At 33.6% G+C, this 20,569-nt stretch overlaps 1 protein-coding gene and 1 long non-coding RNA gene across 30 annotated transcripts in view; both read right to left on the bottom strand.

Moving 5' to 3' along the window:
- The window catches only part of LOC148234084 (coiled-coil domain-containing protein AGAP005037), a 278,647-nt gene extending 269,350 nt beyond the window's left edge, over positions 1-9,297 (bottom strand). For all 20 annotated transcript variants that reach the window (XR_015809854.1, XR_015809853.1, XM_088187296.1 and 17 more), the window contains exons 1-2: positions 9,059-9,297; positions 3,272-5,193 (exon numbers count right to left, since the gene is read on the bottom strand). Coding sequence is in view for 18 of the 20 variants with exons in the window: in XM_088187296.1 (XP_088043422.1) it covers positions 3,272-5,027 (1,756 nt within the window). In the remaining 2 variants the exon portion in view is untranslated. The remainder of the gene's footprint in view (positions 1-3,271; positions 5,194-9,058) is intronic.
- A 5,337-nt stretch (positions 9,298-14,634) lies between these two features.
- LOC148234083 (uncharacterized) lies at positions 14,635-19,443 on the bottom strand. 10 transcript variants are annotated; one of them, XR_015810063.1, is made up of 4 exons: positions 19,192-19,290; positions 18,462-19,102; positions 18,277-18,390; positions 14,635-17,214 (listed from the first exon to the last, which is right to left on the bottom strand). It is a non-coding gene; the product is annotated as an uncharacterized LOC148234083 (long non-coding RNA). The 10 variants fall into 10 exon arrangements; XR_015810069.1 differs by lacking the exon at positions 14,635-17,214 and having other exon boundaries at positions 17,836-18,707; positions 18,779-18,873; positions 18,936-19,102; positions 19,192-19,308; XR_015810068.1 differs by lacking the exon at positions 14,635-17,214 and having other exon boundaries at positions 17,836-18,600; positions 18,661-18,707; positions 18,779-19,102; positions 19,192-19,302.
- Between the last annotated feature and the right edge of the window lie 1,126 nt (positions 19,444-20,569).

Here is a 20,569-nt window from a genome sequence, read left to right as displayed (position 1 = left end):
TTAGTAAAAACGAAAAATCCGCAAAATAGTAAAATCTTAATGTTTCAATCAATCTATATTTTATTATAGTTGCGATACCCCATAATGGTTAAATTTATTACCAAACGAAATTGTGAATCAGACCAAAATATTAACGACACTGGGAGTACAAGTGGAAGAAGTAGTGACGATGTTACTAGACATCATACGTCTCATACAAAAGAAAATACATCCAGTAAAATAAAAAAAATTAATCGACAGTATTCTGAAGAATATTTACGTTTCGGTTTTACTAGCATCAATGAGGAAGGATATCACATTCCACTATGTGTTGTATGTGGAGAAAAACTATCCAATAGCGCGATGTATCCTGACAAGTTAAATTGCCACTTCACTACGAAGCACGCCGATCTTGCATCAAAAAGTAAAGATTACTTCAAAAGATTGTTAAACATGCAAAATAAACAAGCGAAATCTTTTGAAAAAATTGTTAAAACTTCCGATAAGGCACAACTGGCGTCATACAAGATTGCTGAATTGATTGCTGTACAATTAAAACCACATACTGTAGCAGAGTCTCTAATTTTACCTGCATGTTGGAAAATAGGAATAATTATGTTTGGTGATGAAGCAAAAAAGAAAATTATGAAAATTCCTCTTTCAAACGATAAAATAAAAAAAAAGAATTTTAAATATGTCGGACGATATTGAGAAAACAGTTAACGATAAACTTTCCAAGCGATATTTTGTTTTACAAGTCGACGAATCTACTGACATTAGCGGTAAGGAACAAATACTAAGATTCGTTCTTTTCAAAAATGAAAACAAAATAGTGAATCAATATCTATGCTGCAAAGAACTTACTGAGCATACGACAGGACAAGATGCTTTTGATCTTATTTCTTCATATTTAGAACAATTTAAAATATCATGGGAGTTATGTGTAGGAATTTGTACGGATGGTGCTCCTTCAATGATAGGCTCATTTAAAGGATTTGTAACCCTTGCAAAGACAAGAAAACCTAATATTATATCTACGCACTGTTTTTTACATAGAGAATCTTTAGTTTCGAAAACATTACCAGCCGCACTAAATCCTGTACTAGATCAAGGTGTAAATATGGTGAATTTTATAAAATCAAGACCTTTAAAAACACGCATTTTTAAAAAAACTTTGCATTTCTATGGAAGCTAAGTACAAGTGTTTGCTTTTTTACACTGAAGTCAGGAGGTTTTTGCCGATTCGTAGAACTTAAGAATGAATTGTTAATTTTTTTTTCGATATGAAGGTATGGATGATTTGGTAAAATGTCTTCAGAATAATGATAGGTATGCTAAAGTGGCATATTTAGCAAATATTTTTAATTATTTAAATAACGTTACCACAAACATTCAAGGAAAAAACGAAAAATTTTTGACATCCATTGACAAATTGACAGGATTTCGGAAAAAAATAACTCTTTGGAAAAATCGAATATTAAAAAAAAAAGTAGATATGTTTCCTTCACTTAACGAAAACAATCCCGAGGGAGAAAATTATGACTGGATACGAAATCCATTTGCTACGATTGATACATCGTGTTATGGATTTTCATACGCCGAAGAAGAAGAATTAGTCTCATTGTCGACTGATCGTACTCAAAAATGAAATTTTCCGAAATGACCATGAAGGACTTTTGGATTTCTGTCCAAGAGGAATATCCAGTTCTTTACATGAAGGCATTGAAAATTTTGTTAAAGTTGTCAACATCATATTTGTGTGAGCTTGGTTTCTCAACAGTAACTAATTTGAAAACTAAAAAACGAAAAAGACAGAGAAAAAAATTTAGACGTTGAATTGAGGGTAACTATATCAAATATTCGACCTAATATTTCTGATATCTGCAAAAGCCAACAAGCTCAGGTATCACATTAAGTAATTTTTGATTGATCATATAAATTCTATTATATTAAGCAGGGACGTCATTTTGGGTAAACGAAGGGGAGGAAATGCACCATTTATATTTGCCACCCAAAGAGCACCTTCAAATATTAATATAAATATTTTTAATAAAACGCGTATAAATATAAAATTGTTTCTAGGGCAAAATTAACTAACTTAATTTATTTTCATTATTAAACTTTTTTATATAATTTAACTTAAAAAAATATGTAAAAAAATTGTATGTAATTTTGTATGTAACTAGGTATTATTTTTTTTAAATATGTAATAAAAATGATGTCCACATATTTTTTGCGACCTCTTAATTTTGGTGCACCGCCACTTTTTCCCACGATGAAAAGTGCACCGTGACTTTGAAAAGGTTAAGAACCACTGCTCTAGAGACTACGAATCTGAAATTGACGGTATGGATTAAATATAAACAAAAATACACATATTCTTTGTAAAATTATAACCTTCATGAAAAAAATGAGCGCAAAATTTTATTCTATTTTAAGAGATGCCTAAATGTATTATATATAAAAAAAATATTGTCTTTCTTTCGAAAGATGGCAATATTCACATTCAGAAAATAAGAATAAAAGCAGGAAATGAGAATGGAATTAAAAAAGCACAACATTTCGATTTTATTTTAAGAGGTGCCTAACTGTAGCAGAAAAAAATATTGTATTCTTGCGTGGGATTCCAAAATTCACGTTTCACCTATTTTGCCATAATATAAGGTTTATACTGTATTTACAAAATTCAAAGTAAAAATCACCAATCTTAATTATATATGTATATTATATACATATATATATTCTATGGGCGTTGAGCCCTAAGATCACAATTGAAGTGTATTTCTTTATTTAATAATAATATTTCTCAAACCTCATAGAGTAACATAGTAAAAAATTAATGACGGTGACTAGGGCCTCGCTTTTTGATAGTTTTATTCTAAAGCACGATTATTAAGCAAATTTTTGTATTTATACTATCTCATAAAAAAATCTGATTTTTAAATTCAACATGAATCATGCATCCATGCATCATGCAATTTTTAATAAAACAATGTTTTAATAAGAAAAACTTATATTTCAGATTTTCAGTAATAAATAATTTATTTGTTCTATATTTACTTTAATATCATATTTCAACATTGAAACTGATCCAATGCTCATAATGATAATATGTTTATTGCATATTGAAGACCTATAAAAATAAAATTTATAAAAGCAGCATCGACATTAGGTACGGAAATGTTTATTCATACCTCCTCATATTAATCTCAATCCTCCTATTAAGATAAATATTGGTATTAGTAAAAAGCTGTTATAGTATTGCAATATAATTATAGTAAAAATTACTCACCATCCATTTGTTGAATATTCTTGATCATAGGATTTTTGTTATTTCCTAGCATTATTCTCCGCACCTCGCCACCCTCAGAACCGCTTTCAGACTCTGATCCTATGTATACGCCTTTTTTCACACTTCCGTATTGCGAATCAGACCGCAATGAACCGTACTGCCTAATCGGCGGTGATATGAATTGATTATTACCGATTGGCTTTTGGCTTTTGACCAGATACGGTATCCTTGATGGTTGCTGATACTTGATTGCATTGTTTCTGACATTCTTCTTCTGAACAGACGCATAAGTTGCAGACGGCTTTCTGATCTCTCCATAAATGTGCTCAGAATTATTGAATGGTACTGGTGCAATTACATAATTAATGTTCTTCGTTGCTTCTCTCTCATTCTTCGGAGGCACGCTCTCTGGTTTATTACTTCTCAAGAAGCTGACTTTCTTATCTTTGATCGGAGTGCTTGTACTAGCTTCGTACAACAAGCTGCCTCGACGAAATATTGGCGGATGTGAACTCGGCAATGTATGCTGTTCATACTGATTCCCCATAACCAAAACATTTTTATTAGAATCTAAGTTTGTGCAGATTCTAACGTTTCTGTTGTAATGCCGGTTATCCGTAGACGCAATGGTGCTTCGTAAGCGGGAGTCTCTCACAAAATTAGCATTAATGACAGTGCTTTTGGATGGATCTGCATTGTTATTCGATACTGTATGGCGGTACATCTGCGGAGTTGAATAACGAACATCTTGCTTTCTGACCAAAGCGGGACTTACACTCCGGCAACGTTCGCTCGAGCTTATCAACTTCTGATTTATTTGCTTGCCACTAATTTCTGTATTAGGCATGACCAAATCGTCAGAAGACAACGTCTGCTTAAACAATTCATAATCTTGTTTCTGCTTTATCTTCTTCAATTGATTCCAATAGAAAGCTTCTACATTTTGAAGATTACGCACTTTTTGATGCGTGATAGGATCACTTTTGACTTCACTGAGCGGTTGATGTATTTTCTGAACAACTGGCACAATCGGCGGTTTCTTCTCTATTGGATTCACATTCAAAGATTGATATTCGCCTTCAATCACTGATCTGCTGACATATTCGTCATCAAAATAAGGAACTGATACCTGACTAACGTTATCATATATTGGAGAAATAGGCAATTTGTTAGCACAATTATCTACTTCAGACTTTTCCTTCATATAAACTCCAGTGTTAATATAAATTATTGGCTTCAGAGGTTTGGGTGCGATTAGTTTTTTATCGACTGGTATATCTTTGTGTATTTCTCTTCGTTGAGTAGGAACTGGCACCGACATTCTTCCGGTCCTTGGCAAGTGACTATCAAAGTTTTTTGGTTCTGAAAACGATTGATACTTTTGAGCGTTTCTTGGAAACGGCTTAGGATCGTCTAGCTCTGAATCAAGCACTAGAGTGCTGCTCGAAGAACTTGTACTCTTCTCAGACTTCGGCGACTTACTCTCTGTCAGAGAAACGGGTTCTGAATGTTTCTCGAAACGCAAATGCAGAGTTGCACTTTGTGCTTCTCCGACGTTCTTATTCTGAATTTGGGGCTCGACGTCCACACAAACCTCACTGTGTGATTTTCGCTGCGAAGTCGACTGTAAGCTTTCAATGTTCTGATATTCTGAGCTGCCATTGTCGCTATCCAACGTTTTTTTCTTCACTTTGCTGTTCGACAGAATCGGAAACAGCTTTTTTAAATTGTTCAACTTTTTCGAGTTGGTGCTCATTTTTCCGGATATGTAAAACTCATTACATGTGTACACTTTTTATTATCTTGATCTTATCTAATTACGATAAGGTGTGTAAACTTTGAGCCAGTGAATATCAAATGTATAAATACAACATATAAAATGGCAAGACGTCACATTGTACACTCGATTTGAAGCAGCAAATCTGAAAAAGAAATTTCACTTACATTAATACATAATTTAACTTTGGTTACTAAATCAAACAGGCGATTCTTAACACATTTTAATTTTGAATAATATAAGCTAAAGCTAAAACTTTACAGACGTAACATCAATGTGTTACAAAAGGAAATTAATTTGTGTTTATATAATTGTAAACTACTATATGTATAATATAGTTTCTATGGTGTATACATAGTAACGATAATTTAATCTTGCAGTTTCTCTATGTTTGATCGGTCTGCGGTTAAATTCCTTTCAGAATATAAACATACTGTTCAAACTGAACGAGAATATATTTGTGTAGCAACGCGCATGATCATCGATCATTAAACAAATGACACACCACTGATCTCGTGGTAATTTCTATCGATTTTAACCGTTACAGTTTGTATTTCTCTACTGGATTACAATAGCAAAACTTCTAAAACCATTTGATTAGTATTTTTACATATATTATATATGTTTAGTTAAAATTAACCTAAAAAATAACGTAATTCTATAAATACATTCAGAAACACAATTTTTTTTGTCAAAATATCAGATGCCAGACTTCTTTCCGGTTTATTATCGTCACATAGTGCATACTTTCTTTCTATTACTTTGTATACTGTATTATAAAAATATTAAATAAAAACTAGTGCAATAGTGCAATGACACTGTCAGATATCGAAAATTATCTTAAATTTTCTGAATGAAAACTCAATACGCAATATGTAATCTCACATACTCCCAGTGCCAATTTTAGGGGCGGCCGCAGTGGCCGCCTATTTGATAATATTTGCCAAAATAATAAATTTGTTTGCATACTAAACTATGCTTTGTAGTTTGTATTATTATTTGTCTATATTTCAAAAAAAGTAGGAAGGCATTATGCATGCAGTTGGATCTCTTTGCATGTATAGATTTACAATCGCCACAGAAGATCTGTGATATTGTGATTATATTTTGATAAATTATTTTAATTTTTTTGGGACTGGAAACTCCGATTGTCCAAAAGACTTTATCGTGAACCCAGGACGTTAATTTAATTTTCGAATTTCGATGGTATCAAATATAATTTGTAACAATAATCAAAGAAGATTATCGACCACTATATTAGGCAAAACCTCAATGGTCAGAATTCATTTGAAATCATATGTATTTGAACTCATATGAATCTCGAGGAAACAAATCAAATTAAAGGTTGTAAAACCCGAACAAATCGTGGCTTTCAGAAATAAATAAAACTCGAAAGGGCCGAAGACACCGAGATTGGACATGTGAATATTGGGCGAGTCATTTGGTCCGATGAATCCAACTTTGAGATAATTTTAAACTAATATTGGTTAATATAAAAAAATATTAAAAATTTAATTTATTCTACAATTTCTGAAGCAATATTTTTTTAAATAATCATACTTTTTTCAATATTTTTTTCGGTTTTTGGGACCCCTGGTATAGTATACGTGCGTCGAAGAGTCGGAGAAGAATATCTAGCTGATTGCGTTGTACCCAAAGTCAAATATTGTAGAGGGAGCGTTATGGTCTGGAGTTATATGACAACAACAGGGGTAGGAAACCTGTACACTTGCGAGGGTAGTGTGAATTTATATTTCAATATCGCAATCTACTTTAATGGATTCCTACAAGAAAATATTTTCAAGCCTAGACCTCGTTACCAACGGTTCAAGCATACTTCGCTAAAAAGAAGGGGTTGGTTTGCGTCAAAGAGTTTGACGCTTTTTGAATGGCTTGCAAAGTCATCAGCCTAAATTCTATAAAGCATTTATGGGCAAAATTAAAAAGAAAGGTTGCCCAACACAATTGAGCTGTGAGAAAAATTGCAAATGGAATGGAGAAAATTGTCTCCATTCACCTGCAAGTCATTCGTTGACAGAATGACAAAAAGGGTTGCAGCTGTAATTAAAAAAAATAAAAAGAAAGGACCTACTAAATATTAAAAATAAGCTTAAAATAAACACCTTAAACAACCTCGATCAGTTATATTGGCCAAGCCTGTATTTGTTGTAAATCTTCCGCTTCAACATGAGTTATTTGTTTTTTAATATCATGACTTGCCAGGTTTACCCACACCAAAAATAGATAATTTTTTCAGCTTCTCATAAGTATTGCCATAAAAATCGTTGAGTTTGGCAAGCTCGTTGAGAATCTGGATAGCTAGTGCAAGAGGAGCGTTCCCAAACGCTGACGTCCTGACGAAAAAGGAACCCGATCTCTACTCTCTATAGCAGGGATTCTCAAAGTTTTTAAATTTTGTACCACAGAAATAAGAATCAAACCATATAAAACGTTTCGCGATTCACGACTGCGATATTACTTGACAAGTTAGCACGGTATTACCGACTGTTCGTTCATTTTTACCAATTTCATACATTCCAATCATAAAGAAGATAAAATAGGGACGACCAACTGAGTTCGATATTACCCTTTTGAACGCATTTAATAAAAAACATATTTTGCGTACCACCAAAAATAACTTTATGAACAACTATTGGTACATGTGCCATAGTTTAAGAATCCCTGGTATATGGCTCTATAAGCTCGCAGCCCAAAATCACCGAGCTTTGATGGGGTATCGCCGTACATGTACGGTGGGCAATTTTTCACTGTTTTGTGGTACCCCAGATAGTATTTTTACATATATGATTGAAAGAATAATAAATTAAAAACATTATATTTATGTAATATTTTTTTTAATATGATTTCTTTAGAAAATAATAACAATAAATTAAAGAATACGTAGCAAAAAAACATTACACTAATTTTATGAAAAATATATAAAATAAAATAACGAAATTTAATAATAGAAAAGTATAAATAAATTATTAAAACATATTAATATAAAAAAGAAGTAAAATAAATCAAAGCCATAAAACGGTAAGAATCACTGAATTTTTCTATAATTTTTATAAATGCAATATAAAATAATAATCAATAAATAATAATAAAATAATATTGCATTGCTAGATTAGAAAAATTCAGGAAAACCTAATCTGTGATGATCGATAAAAATTGGAATCATATAATAATCATTAATTCAGATTTCCCGAACACGATAGAAATCAAAAAATATTAGTGTATATGTGGGATTAGAACACTAGTATTATATATTTTATACATATTAATCATTGATTTATACCACTGGTTTATATGAAAAAATATGTGTTGTAAAAATACAATATAATATTTCTATTTCTGCAAAATTTAACTAAAAATTCAAAAATTTAACTATAACTAAAAATTATATTTGTGCAATCAATATTTGTGTCATCAATTCCCAAAAAGTTGTTTAAAATATTATTTAATTTATATTGGATATAACAAATCAATAAATTTGGTTTTATACGAATTATGATGCATCTATTTGTAATCATTAACTTATTATGCAAAGTAGTAATAATAAACCTAGTTATTTTCAAGATACATACAAACAAACCATTAAACCTGCTACGTAAAGTTCAAAGAGTAATGCGAATAATAGAGAATAAACAAATAAATGACCCATCATTGTTTTTTATAACAAATTTAAACGTAAAATCTACACAGACGAATCATTAAGATGTATATTGACGTTCGCACGCAATTTAGCTTAGCAGTCGTTTCATATCAGAATACAGGCATAGTAACATTAGTAACGCGTTTGTTCGTCGATTACTAAACAAATGACACATCACTGATTTTATGTTTATTTTTAAATAAACAAATTTTGACACTAAATCTGTGGGCCTTGCACTATTAGATTTTAAAGATAGACTCATAATAATATACAGTTTCGTTCGCGCACAATTTGGTTAAATATCACTTATTATAACACAAAAATCATAACCAAACACAAACAGACGCTTTACCTTGAACCGGGCGTTTCACAGCATTTTTTTTATATACAGGTCCCGTTTCGATACACAGGTACTCAAACTGTTGCAAAAGTTGGGCTCCCGATAAATAGCAACCGGCAGCCGACGACGCACCACCAACAACCACGAACGAAGTGCAATAACTAATGTTTCATGCAGAAGGTCAACTTTGACAAAATTGTTCAACCGCACCGGTCAACCCGACTGAACATCACCCTTATGCCACCTACAATAAGGTCGATTATTGCTCATTGCATCTGTATGAATAGGTATACGCCGATGCTACTCATCTGCGTCGGCTACGTGTTTACATCAGCCGTCGTAAACATTTTTATATTGTTGCCGGCGAAGAGCATTGATACTTAACCATTTTGAGTTCGGTGGCTAATATTTTATATAGGAATCAATACACAGTGTTTTATATCTTACAACTAGATGTAGATAGATTTATCGGCGACTGTTTTTAAGCAAAGTACTCATAATCTAACTTCGAGCCTATAATCTCGCACTTTGCGCTCATAATCTCGTAATCACACGCTTGCAAACATTTTAAATTGGCAACACTGTCTAATTGACGCTAAAGACAAATAATTTATTTAAACGAACAATCGTTTATGTAGTGATATATTGATTTTAGCTAAAATCTAATTAATACTTAGATTTGAATTTGTGTATCAAGTCCTCTCTTGTTTTTAAAAAATATAAGGTTTCTTAATAGTTCTTATGCGGACAAATAACGGTTTTAAATTGTTTTAATATGGACGAATAACGGTATAATTACATTAATAAATCAGCATTTGCATTAGTTCTTTCATACTCCCACCTTCATTATAAATTATAGTAATATCCACAAGTAGATTGACTTACACTTTATATTAGATACATCCACAATATTATGTATACATAATACAAACAATAATGGACCTAACTTTAATACCTGTAGTACTCCATAAGTATTAGTTTTTATATTTTGCACGTTAATTTTCATATAGTAGAAAGCTTTAAATATTATTGCCCATTAATAAATTTACAACAAATTTGTGATAATACATAGTAAGTTCCAATCATCTCCGAATATTGGGTCTAACTCGGCTGCTTTCTTGGTCTTCTTAATTTCGATCGACGTTCGGGGTAGATCTGCGTGGTAATACAGGTCCTTAAAGTCAAAGAGATTTTATGAAACTTCCAGGCTCCATATGAAAGAGCTAAGTTTTTTCTACTCTCGAGTTTCGGGCCAATGCGATGATTTTTATGGTAAAAATATATTGTTTATCTGTTACCTTTCTTATAATAATACTTTCACGTTACGATCATAACTTGAACAGCTGTCATCGGACACTTGTATTCCTGGATCAACATATTATTTATGTTTGTAAAGACACCGACGTTCCCTTTGATTAGATTGTTCACGCTAGTCCCCGATTGTCACGTGCGTCAGCGTCACGAATTAACTTGTTTTGCAAGTTGCAAATACTGATAACAATTTGATTTATTACGCTTTAAACATGTATTTGCGAAAAGTATTTTTTCCACAAATCTCAATTATTCCGTTACTTGTTCTTTCTAATAACTTAATAGTTCTTAAACTATTTCAAAACTTGTTATTTTAATCCATATACATACAATTATTTAGATTGATTAAATTTTTGTTGTTGTTGAATTTGTTTCTCTAAAACGACGTAATACATGATAGTATGCAGTATTTATTTTTTAAATTCAAAGTGACAGAAGACCTCTTTTGAATCTGAACGACTCACGCCAAGAGTATTTTATTACCCATAAATCATAAAGCAATAATACTCATGTGACGCTTCATGCTGATCGTGGAACATTCTTGTCTTGTATTTCTTTGTCTGGTCGATGACGTACAATATGATAGTTTGAATAGAAGCAGAGACGTAGCGAAAGGGGGCAGATGAGGTCAGACAACCCCGGGCGCAATTTTGCGGTGGGGCGCTAAAAGAAAGTAGGCAATAATCCATATTCAAACAATATGTTTATATTTATAGTTTATTTTAAAATGAGAAAATCAGGACCCATGGTTTGTACACCACTGCTCTAGGCAAGGGAATTTTAGCAGATGTATTATACAAAATACATCGTATTAAAAATCTGAAATAATTATCCTAAAAAAATGTTGTCAACCTCGGCAAATGCATTGTATATTTAAAAAAGGGTAGTAATTAAATCGCCTTTTAGCCTTAGAGTGCCCCCTATTTTTACAATACGGCATTCTCTGTGACACCCCAGTTTTGATGCACGACCAACTGATGCTCAAAATTCGCTTTATATCAAATTAAAATTATTTATAAAATATTCAATAATTTTGAGCTACGCCGCTAAATAAACATTTTTTTAATATAAACTAATTAATCCATGACAAATACATAAATCGTCCAGATATATCCGGAAATATGTAGATTTCTGTATAAAAAAATATGTATTTAATTGAATAGTGATTATAAAAAAAAAAATACTATCACTATCTCAGTTTCGTGTATCAAGAACATATTCTAGTTTGATTATTCATCGTTAAAACATATATCGCTATTATTAGTCAGTTATAAGTAAAAACTAATTACCAATTTTTGTTATCACATTCTAAGCGCCGTAATACATAAATGACGATGTGCATATTTTTAGAATGACAACTAAGTAACATTTTGAATAGATAAATAGGCAAACATAATTAACCTAAAATTTATTTTAATTTTCATAATTCTCTAACAGCAATTCCCAGTGTGAGCATCGTTATTTAATTTAGCATTCTTTACAAATGATTTATTTGTTTATTGTAATCTTGTTGCAACATGCCAGGCATTAACCCAATGCGTTATAGTGTGGTAAAAAAAATATATGTAAGTAATGGACTACCAGACTAAAACCAAAGTCTGTTAATTAATGACAATTATTTTAAAAAAACATAAACTAATAATACAATTTATAGTCAATATATATCACTATGCACGTCCTAGCTCGATTTATAATATAATTAATAATAACAATATTCAACCGTGAGGTCAGGATAATCTAGAAAAACTTAATTGATTATGATCGATCGAATTGTAATGATATAATAATCATTAATTTCTATCTTTCGGATACGATAAAAATTGAAAAATAACAGGGTTCATATGGGATTCAAACCAATGTATTTTAGGACTCTATCTTGCTTTTGGTTTACCATTACGTGTACAAATTGTAATCGCATTTGCGAATATGCTAGTTTGCGAACCGACGCTCCCTCAGTGTACTGTAATGGAATTTGACGCATATTTCCATACCATCAAGAATTAGAAGTAAATATGACGTCACAGTGCGGCGTTCATTACGATGGCCTATACTCGAAATTAATAAATATAAAAAACTATAATTTCGATCAATCTACTAATATTAGTAATTTCTCCCATTGATAAATATTGCGGTTATAATTTAAAATCGAGCTATATTTAATAGACTTAATAGATAACAAAATATATTTTATTTATATATTATGTAATTATATTTATAAAAATATAATTTTGTATAATTGAAATTCTTATTATGCTTGGATTCTACATTTGTCAGTAATCCCTAAATTAGCTATAAAGTATAATAATATATTCGTGTGAAATTCATGTCTAGTTTGACATATGCATATTGATTACTCGCGCCTTGCGTGTTGCTCTAACCCGAAAGCGTTTCCATCGATATAAAGGATTTTGGCATCGGAATGAGCCTCGTGCTATATATTATATGTACATAGAAATATATATATAATCATGGCTATTTCACCAATAAACTATTTCCACAAAATAGCTTTAATCGGTAGTACAAGACACAAACCTGGCTACATTATAAGTTTTAAAAATATCCAAAAAATAAAAAATGAACGCAGTTATATATTACTATAAAGTTTACTCTCCGAGAACCTAACTAGAATAATAAAACTAATGAGAATAATCATAATTATGTTTGAATCTTTTAAATTATTTTTTTGATACTAGATTATAAATACAGATTTAAAGAAAGTAAATTTTCGATACAAAAATTCCTTTGTATGTTACTTAAAAAAATGTTTTTGTATTATATTATTTTATTCTTCTAGTGTCATTCTAGATGGCGACTACCACCTTGTTTATTAGTTCCAAATATCGCTCATAACATTTGCTGCTACCAGTGGCGTAACTATGGTAGGGCGGGCCGCCCCGGGCGGCTCTTGTTTGGGGGCGGCATATTCGCGATGGGATCGTCTAATGTGGTTCTTAACCCTGAATGTACTAAAACATATATAAATCCACGAATAACAAGATCTTAATAATAACCAATTTATTATTTTAAGAAATGCTGATTTTATGACCCTGCAAAAAATGTATGGGGGGGGGGCGGCAATTTTAAGGATAACCCTGGGTACGCCACTGGTTGCTACCAATAAATCTTCTTTCTTCCGATCCATTTTTCCATCAATATTTACATTATTGAAAAAGCTCATATTTGGGACCTCGGATCATATGTCTAAGGTACTCTATCATATTTTATTTACTGGTTAAAAGAAGTTCTCGAACACTTCTTATCATTAAAGAATTCAACAATTAAGGACTCTTAGTCCATGGAACTTTAAACATACGCATATAAAGCCAAATTTAAAACACTTTCAGTCTATTGATTGTATTAAATTTTATATTCCATGATCTATGACCAGGCCATAGCACTTCATGAATTGAATTCTGGTCTTGTTTGTACGTACAGCTTTAAATTTTAAAAACTAGCTTCTAGTTATTTCAAAGCGGACTTTAATCTCTTCGTCGGGGTCCATTTCATCGTTTATCCAAATACTAAGCTAGTTCAAATACTTCATTCTCTTAATTTAATTTTAAACTTACCGTTCCCACGAAAAGCTAATTTATTATTATAAATTTTGTTTTATCAATGTTTATTTTCATCCCTTTTTTTTATTTGCTTTATTAACAGAGATCTCAAAAATTCGTCAATGCTAAATATTAAAAAATATAACAGGTTGAGAAATATTTTAATATAATGGAATAAAATAATTATTGTAATTTTTATTTTATTGCTAAAAATTTGTACATGTTACATAGAAAATATAGACGTTATTTTGATTGAAAATATAAAATATTTATTAGTGACATAGATGACGTCATCATTTCTTGATTTTTTGCGCAAAAGTCACCCCCCCCCCCCCCTATATACAAAAGCTGACAATTCGTAAATAAATAACTATAGACCAGTCGTAGCGTTGTCAGCTTCTGTTAAATTGTTTGAAATAATTATCCATAGATAATTCAATCACTTTCATCAAGTTTTGATGGACATGGACATTGGTGCATGGGTTTAATCTTATCTGTTTTACTGTTACAAACATTCTATAATTCCTTCGACAAAACTTATTATTCGTTATTATTAAAAAAATTACTGAACCTCGGGTACTTAGATAATATAACTAGGTGATTTTCGAGTTATTGTCTCGATTATTACAATTATTTGAATTTATATATATAATATTAAATATTCATTAGTAACGTAGATAATGGTCGGCAAACGCGCTGTTAAGTTCAACGGTTGGTAGCACTGATGTATTCATAGGTTGGTGTCGATGAGTGTCATAATTGACAGCTGAGTTGCAAAAGCAATCTGCTTGCAAGAAAATTAGAATATTTACCCTTTCCCCCAGCATCTAATATCGTTGCTTGTGGTGCAGTTTTTGACTCATACTGAAAACCAACTAAATAACGTCATTTAAATAGATGTATTATTTCCTAATATAAAAGCACAAATAAAGCCATTCTCAGAAAACATAGTTATATGTAAATTAAAAAAGGTCTTTTCGAAATTTCATTCAAAGACTAGGTATTTTTTGAACTTTTTGAACAAAAGGAGAACAACATTTTTGGCGACATCTAGAACAACCTAACGACTCAACTGAAAATTTACTTTCGAAGCGACTTCGTTCGACCAGTATACTTCATTAACCGAATCAACCGAAGACCTACCATCGAAGCGACTACGTACAACTTGAATGCTTCTTTGGGGGTCGTCGTTGGTGCTGGAGCTTGTGCGTTCTAGGCGGCTGATTAGATGTCCTTGAGAGAAGTCCGGTGGATAGCGTGGTCGGCGAAGAAGGCGATGGTAGTGGCAGGGGCGGGTCGGCGGAGACGGCGGCGAGGGCGTCAGCGAGACAGTAGTCGAGTCGATGCAATGTAATCGGGGGAACTGTCCCTTGGAGTTGCTGTCCGTCTATTTATATATTTTGAGGATCGTACGGGAATGGTAGCAACTTATTGTTACCTGTCGCCACACTTCAATACGAAGAGTGAAAAAAAAGAGAATGTGTTTACGTCACGTTAGTATTACCAGAGTGCTGCCAAGTTTTGCCCATAATAAAACCTAAATAAATACTTATATAAATGAATTCTCACAGCGTAATACATTATTTATAATTACATTTTATTAGTAAGTCATTTTCTAATCTATAGGACTGTCTTGTATTTAAAGCTTTTTTTATTCACATGTATTAAAAGTTGTTTCAGGCAACATTGAATTGAAATGAACAGGCTAGTTTCATCCACGTTAAATACGGTTTCACCGCTATAGCCATCATAGCTTTGAGTGTCTCAGGAAATGAAGACGCAGCTTCTTTATCGTCAATTGCTGCCTTTCCACTCCCCGTGGGGTGCTAATTCACCACATGCTGGATGCCCTTCATTCTAGTGTGAGAAAGTAATATGAGTTCCTTTCAAGGAGTAAGGAGCTTTCAAGGCTAAGCAGCAGAGTATAGTGTTGACGCCCCCGTTAAGGTACCTGTGTCCTCCGAAACGTCAAAGAGCCTAACTTGAAGGAGGAGCTATTTCAATGACGATTATGCTTTCTAATATGGGCCCGAACATCAGTACTCGGAGAATAAATTAAATAAATTCTTAAAAATAAATAGTATTATGGGAAGTGTGGAACGCTCCCAGGATGTAAACATCCAAGCGTCCCTTCCAATGGAATGGACTCGTATGACCCCAATAAGAAAAGGCTAGTGAAAGTGGTTGAGCAGTCGCCAGTACACGTATGACACCTGGGCTGATATTGAAGATCCAATGCTAGTCCAGGAGTGTAAGTGCGAGTGTTAGTTGCAGCTTCAGGGCTTGTGCCGGCTCTGGCAGTGGTTTTGGTAAGAATCTACATAGTAGCCTCCTCTCCACTCACTCCCCGAAATTCTGTGCCAATTACAGCTAGTTTTAAATCGGTTGAACCAACTGCTACTAGCTACAAAGTTTTCGTTTTTGCCTGCCTCCACAGTTTCTTTTAAGCTCTCAAAAATCAGCTAAGCTTGGTAACAAAGTGTTCTGATCGACTGGATAATTCTTCACTTTTACTTGATTATCACACCATAATTGCAGCAATAATACCATGGTGTTTACAAATTATACTTGAGAAGATTTTTCACAGCTTCGAGAATCCTTTCTTTATCTTTTATGATTGTTCTTACTATGGATTCCGATAACTTAAACTTATTTGCCGATTCACACATTTTTATTCTGCTACCAGTCTTTGATGATGTAAATATAATCTGAACTTTCGTCGATTGTAGTCGTAATCATACCTATATAGTTCGCACGAAACACGTCCAATGTGTATCAAGAACCGCATAATACCAAATTAATCATCACTAATATAATATGATCGAACTTCTATCACCTCAAGGATCAAAATAATAATCATAATAACAGATGTTATATTTAAATACAAGGCTTTTTAAAAAAAAAAACAAAGATGCTAGAATTCACCTTTTGTCAAGCTTTTTATTACGAAAATTGTATTTCAATAAAATTCAAAGCAGCTTTTCTTATGCCATGAACCGCAAAAGAAATTAAACAAAATTTATCATAATTTATTTTTATTTTAGTTATTACTTTTTCGCAAGTAAATGATTTTAAAAATGTTTTCAATCTCATTTTTTTCAGCTTCAGAAATATTTTTTCATGCTGCTTTATGTGCAGCAGATTCTCTGTTAATTTTCACATTTTTAAAATCAACTTGCACCAATACTTCCATATTTTCTGTCGTCGTTTCTGTTATTATTTTGGATATGTTATTAGTAGGACTGGCGATTCAGAAGAAACTGGATTTTTTTTCATTTTTAAACTTGTGGTTAAACTTTTACACTAAAAAATAAAGAAAATTAAAATTTACATGATGAAAATACTTAGATACCGTAAAAAAAATGCTAGAATGCCACCGCATTTTCATTTCCATTCTATGACAATTCATCGGTTGCTACTTTACATTTCTCCCTTTGCTTGTCAATGATATATTAATTGTGTTTTCAATATCTACTAACTTCATACTAATTCACATAATACCTGTTAGTATTTTGTTATATAAAGAACATACTAAATTTAATACTATTTAAAATTCTTAATTTGCCTATTCTATAAGAAAAAGTATTGAATACGAAAAAGTCATAAAATTCCTTAACATAGATATAAGGATTTTATTATATACAATAAGGAAAATTAAGTCAATTAATATTTATCAATGGATGTTCAACTATACATGTTGTGTTTTTAGCTGTAATCCAAATATTTAACTATTAACTATATACTTTATTTCTCATAAAACCAGTAGGTATTTCGTTTTTTAAAGGACACATTAACTTCGCTCTAAGGGTATAACTTGTATTTGCCCATTATTGAAGAAAAATAATCGCATAGAACGAAAGTTGATAAAAACCCTTAGCATAGATAAAGTATTTTGACCCACTCGGAATGAAACGACTGAAATGATTTTTTGGTACGATATTGGTTTTTATTTCTTCAAATTATTTATACAATTGAATACTGTTTTCTTATGACTCAAGTCAAATGCGCACAGCCAATGTCTTAGGACACTTATATACAAGAAGATAACTTTACTTTATGTTAATGATTATTGTATAAAGCTATTATTGTTTTTCAAAAGCAATGATAATTTAGAAGTAATGCAGATTAAAAAGAATACTTTTTGGTCTTGGAGCTCGTCGATGGAACTCAAAACTTGAATTTTGCTATTTAAAAAAGCGAAATTAACAAATAATGATACGATAAACATTTTCTAATTGAAATTATATTATAAATAATTTTAAATTTATAAAAAAAGTATTGCTGGATTACACGTCTTAAATAATATTTCATGCTGTTGATGTAGTGGACAATTTTTGAACATTACTAATTATTTATTATTATTACCTTCAAATATTATCGAATTAATAAATATATTTTATTAAATCATCCATCTGAACCTTTCAATTACTTCTGTTATCAGATTGCTCATTCTAGTCCTCCAAAGTAGTTCTTATTTATCTAAAAATATAAATTCATATATTATAAGTGACAAATTTTATTACAACTTATCTTATTTTATATCTTCACACTTATCGAGGTTGTAATTCAATGACATTAGTTTGCATCGTTTACAGCTAGATATGGTAAATATGGAGTATGAGGGATCAATTCAAAGGTCCAACTTGCTATCCTTACGGAACCCTGCAGAGATAAGTACTCAGACCAGTCCTGTGGAACGTCATGTACAATTCGCTGCCGAGATCGCGTATATTGCTTTCATGAACTTACAAATCTTTCAGAAACTCCAAAAATACTACTGGTGTAGTAGCACCGACCTAAAATTTACAAAAATTTTTGTATTGGAAAATATTTGATAAATAAAAAACAATACACAACATAAAACAACATTCATAATGTTGTTATGTAAAGTGATCAGACATCCTCCTCGAAGATTTTGTACACCATTTCTTCCGAGATAGCCTTTTTATCTTGAGTGTTTTCCTTTGATATAAAATCTAGTCACCTTATGTTATAGTATTTCTTCCATTTTGTAAGATACTTACTGATAATCAGAAAAATTAGATATATAGATCTGATATTTTCATTCATAGTTAATGATAAGTAATCCAGAATATGTTTATACATTCTGCATCATTTGGGATCATGTATTTAACGTTAGATTCTATTGTGTTGTGTAAATAAAAGTTTTACGTGTTTATCTCTTGAAAAACTGCAATAAAAACAATTAGTTAAGCCCAATTGAATGTAAATGGCATATACCTTCTTTTGTACAGGCGTAGAAAAATCATAAAATTGTACATTTTATCAATAAATAAACAAACAGCAATAAAAACATGTTCGTGATATTTGACAGTTTTTTTGGCCATAAACAACCGCTTAAACGGCCATTTCATTTCAACATCTACTAATATTTAAGTATTCACTCTTTTATTCTATTTATTAAAAATAAAAATATATTTATTTTAGTAATTCCAAAATTTTTATAAATATAATTCATGATCAAAATTTATTTTTTACAAAAATAATAAATTTACTCTTCCAATAATTAGTGGTGTAGCGACCTAGTGCTACACATAACAAGGAATCGGGCCGGAAAGGCGTTGCACCCCTAGCGCCGATCGCTGCTCACCGACCACGGCGTTAAGACCAAAACCATCCCTTAACGCGCTTGGGGACGCAAAAGCTCGGCCTATTCCGAACGGGACCCGAAGCTGAGAGGACGTGCCAAAGCGCTGCTTTCGGCGGACGGGCGTGGGGACGCTGTCCGAATCCGCTCCCATCGCCTCGCAGCGCCGCCGGAGCCCCCATCTGACCGGGCGAAATCCTGCCGACCGTCGAGACCTTCACAGCCAGAGCCCCCAGACATTACGAGGTAGAGTTTTGGGCCTAATTCCGCCGGAGCGCCGTCGCGAGCCCCCGAGCACCCGCTAGAGTCCTGGACACGCCGGAGAGACGCCGCGATTGCCCGATGACCACAGGAGCCCCGCCGCGCGCCCCCATAGGCGCCGGTCGGAGCCCAACGCCCGCTGGAGCGACATCACAGCGCCGTTAGATGCCCCCCGCAGCCCCACCGCGCACCCACCGGCGCCCGGAGAACCACGCACGTGGTCGCGGCCTATCATAACCTCAAAGTTGACACGCCGCGCCCCCATCGGCGCCGCATCCTGTAGGGCTGCGCCCCCCGCAGCACCGCGCCTCCACCGGAGCCGCATCCTGTAGGGCTGCGCCCCATCGGCACCGCGCCCCACCGGAGCCGCATCCTGTAGGGCTGCGCCCCCCGCAGCACCGCGCCTTCATCGGCGCCGCATCCTGTAGGGCTGCGCCCCCCGCCGCACCGCGCCTCCACCGGAGCCGCATCCTGTAGGGCTGCGCCCCCCGCAGCACCGCGCCCCATCGGCACCGCATCCTGTAAGGCTGCGCCCCCGCAGCACCGCGCCCCATCGGCACCGCATCCTGTAAGGCTGCGCCCCCCGCAGCACCGCGTCTCCACCGGAGCCGCATCCTGTAGGGCTGCGCCCCCCGCAGCACCGCGCCCCATCGGCGCCGCATCCTGTAGGGCTGCGCCCACCGCAGCACCGCGCCCACCGCAGCACCGCGCCCCAGCGGCACCGCATCCTGTAGGGCTGCGCCCCCCGCAGCGCCGCGCCCCCCGCAGTGCTACGCCAAACTATCAAAG

The sequence above is a fragment of the Plectrocnemia conspersa genome, unplaced genomic scaffold (genome assembly GCF_051122295.1).
Source record: "Plectrocnemia conspersa isolate PC_06_02 unplaced genomic scaffold, ASM5112229v1 ptg000006l, whole genome shotgun sequence".
Lineage (NCBI taxonomy): Eukaryota > Metazoa > Arthropoda > Insecta > Trichoptera > Polycentropodidae > Plectrocnemia > Plectrocnemia conspersa.
This window is presented reverse-complemented; position numbering and strand designations above follow the sequence as displayed.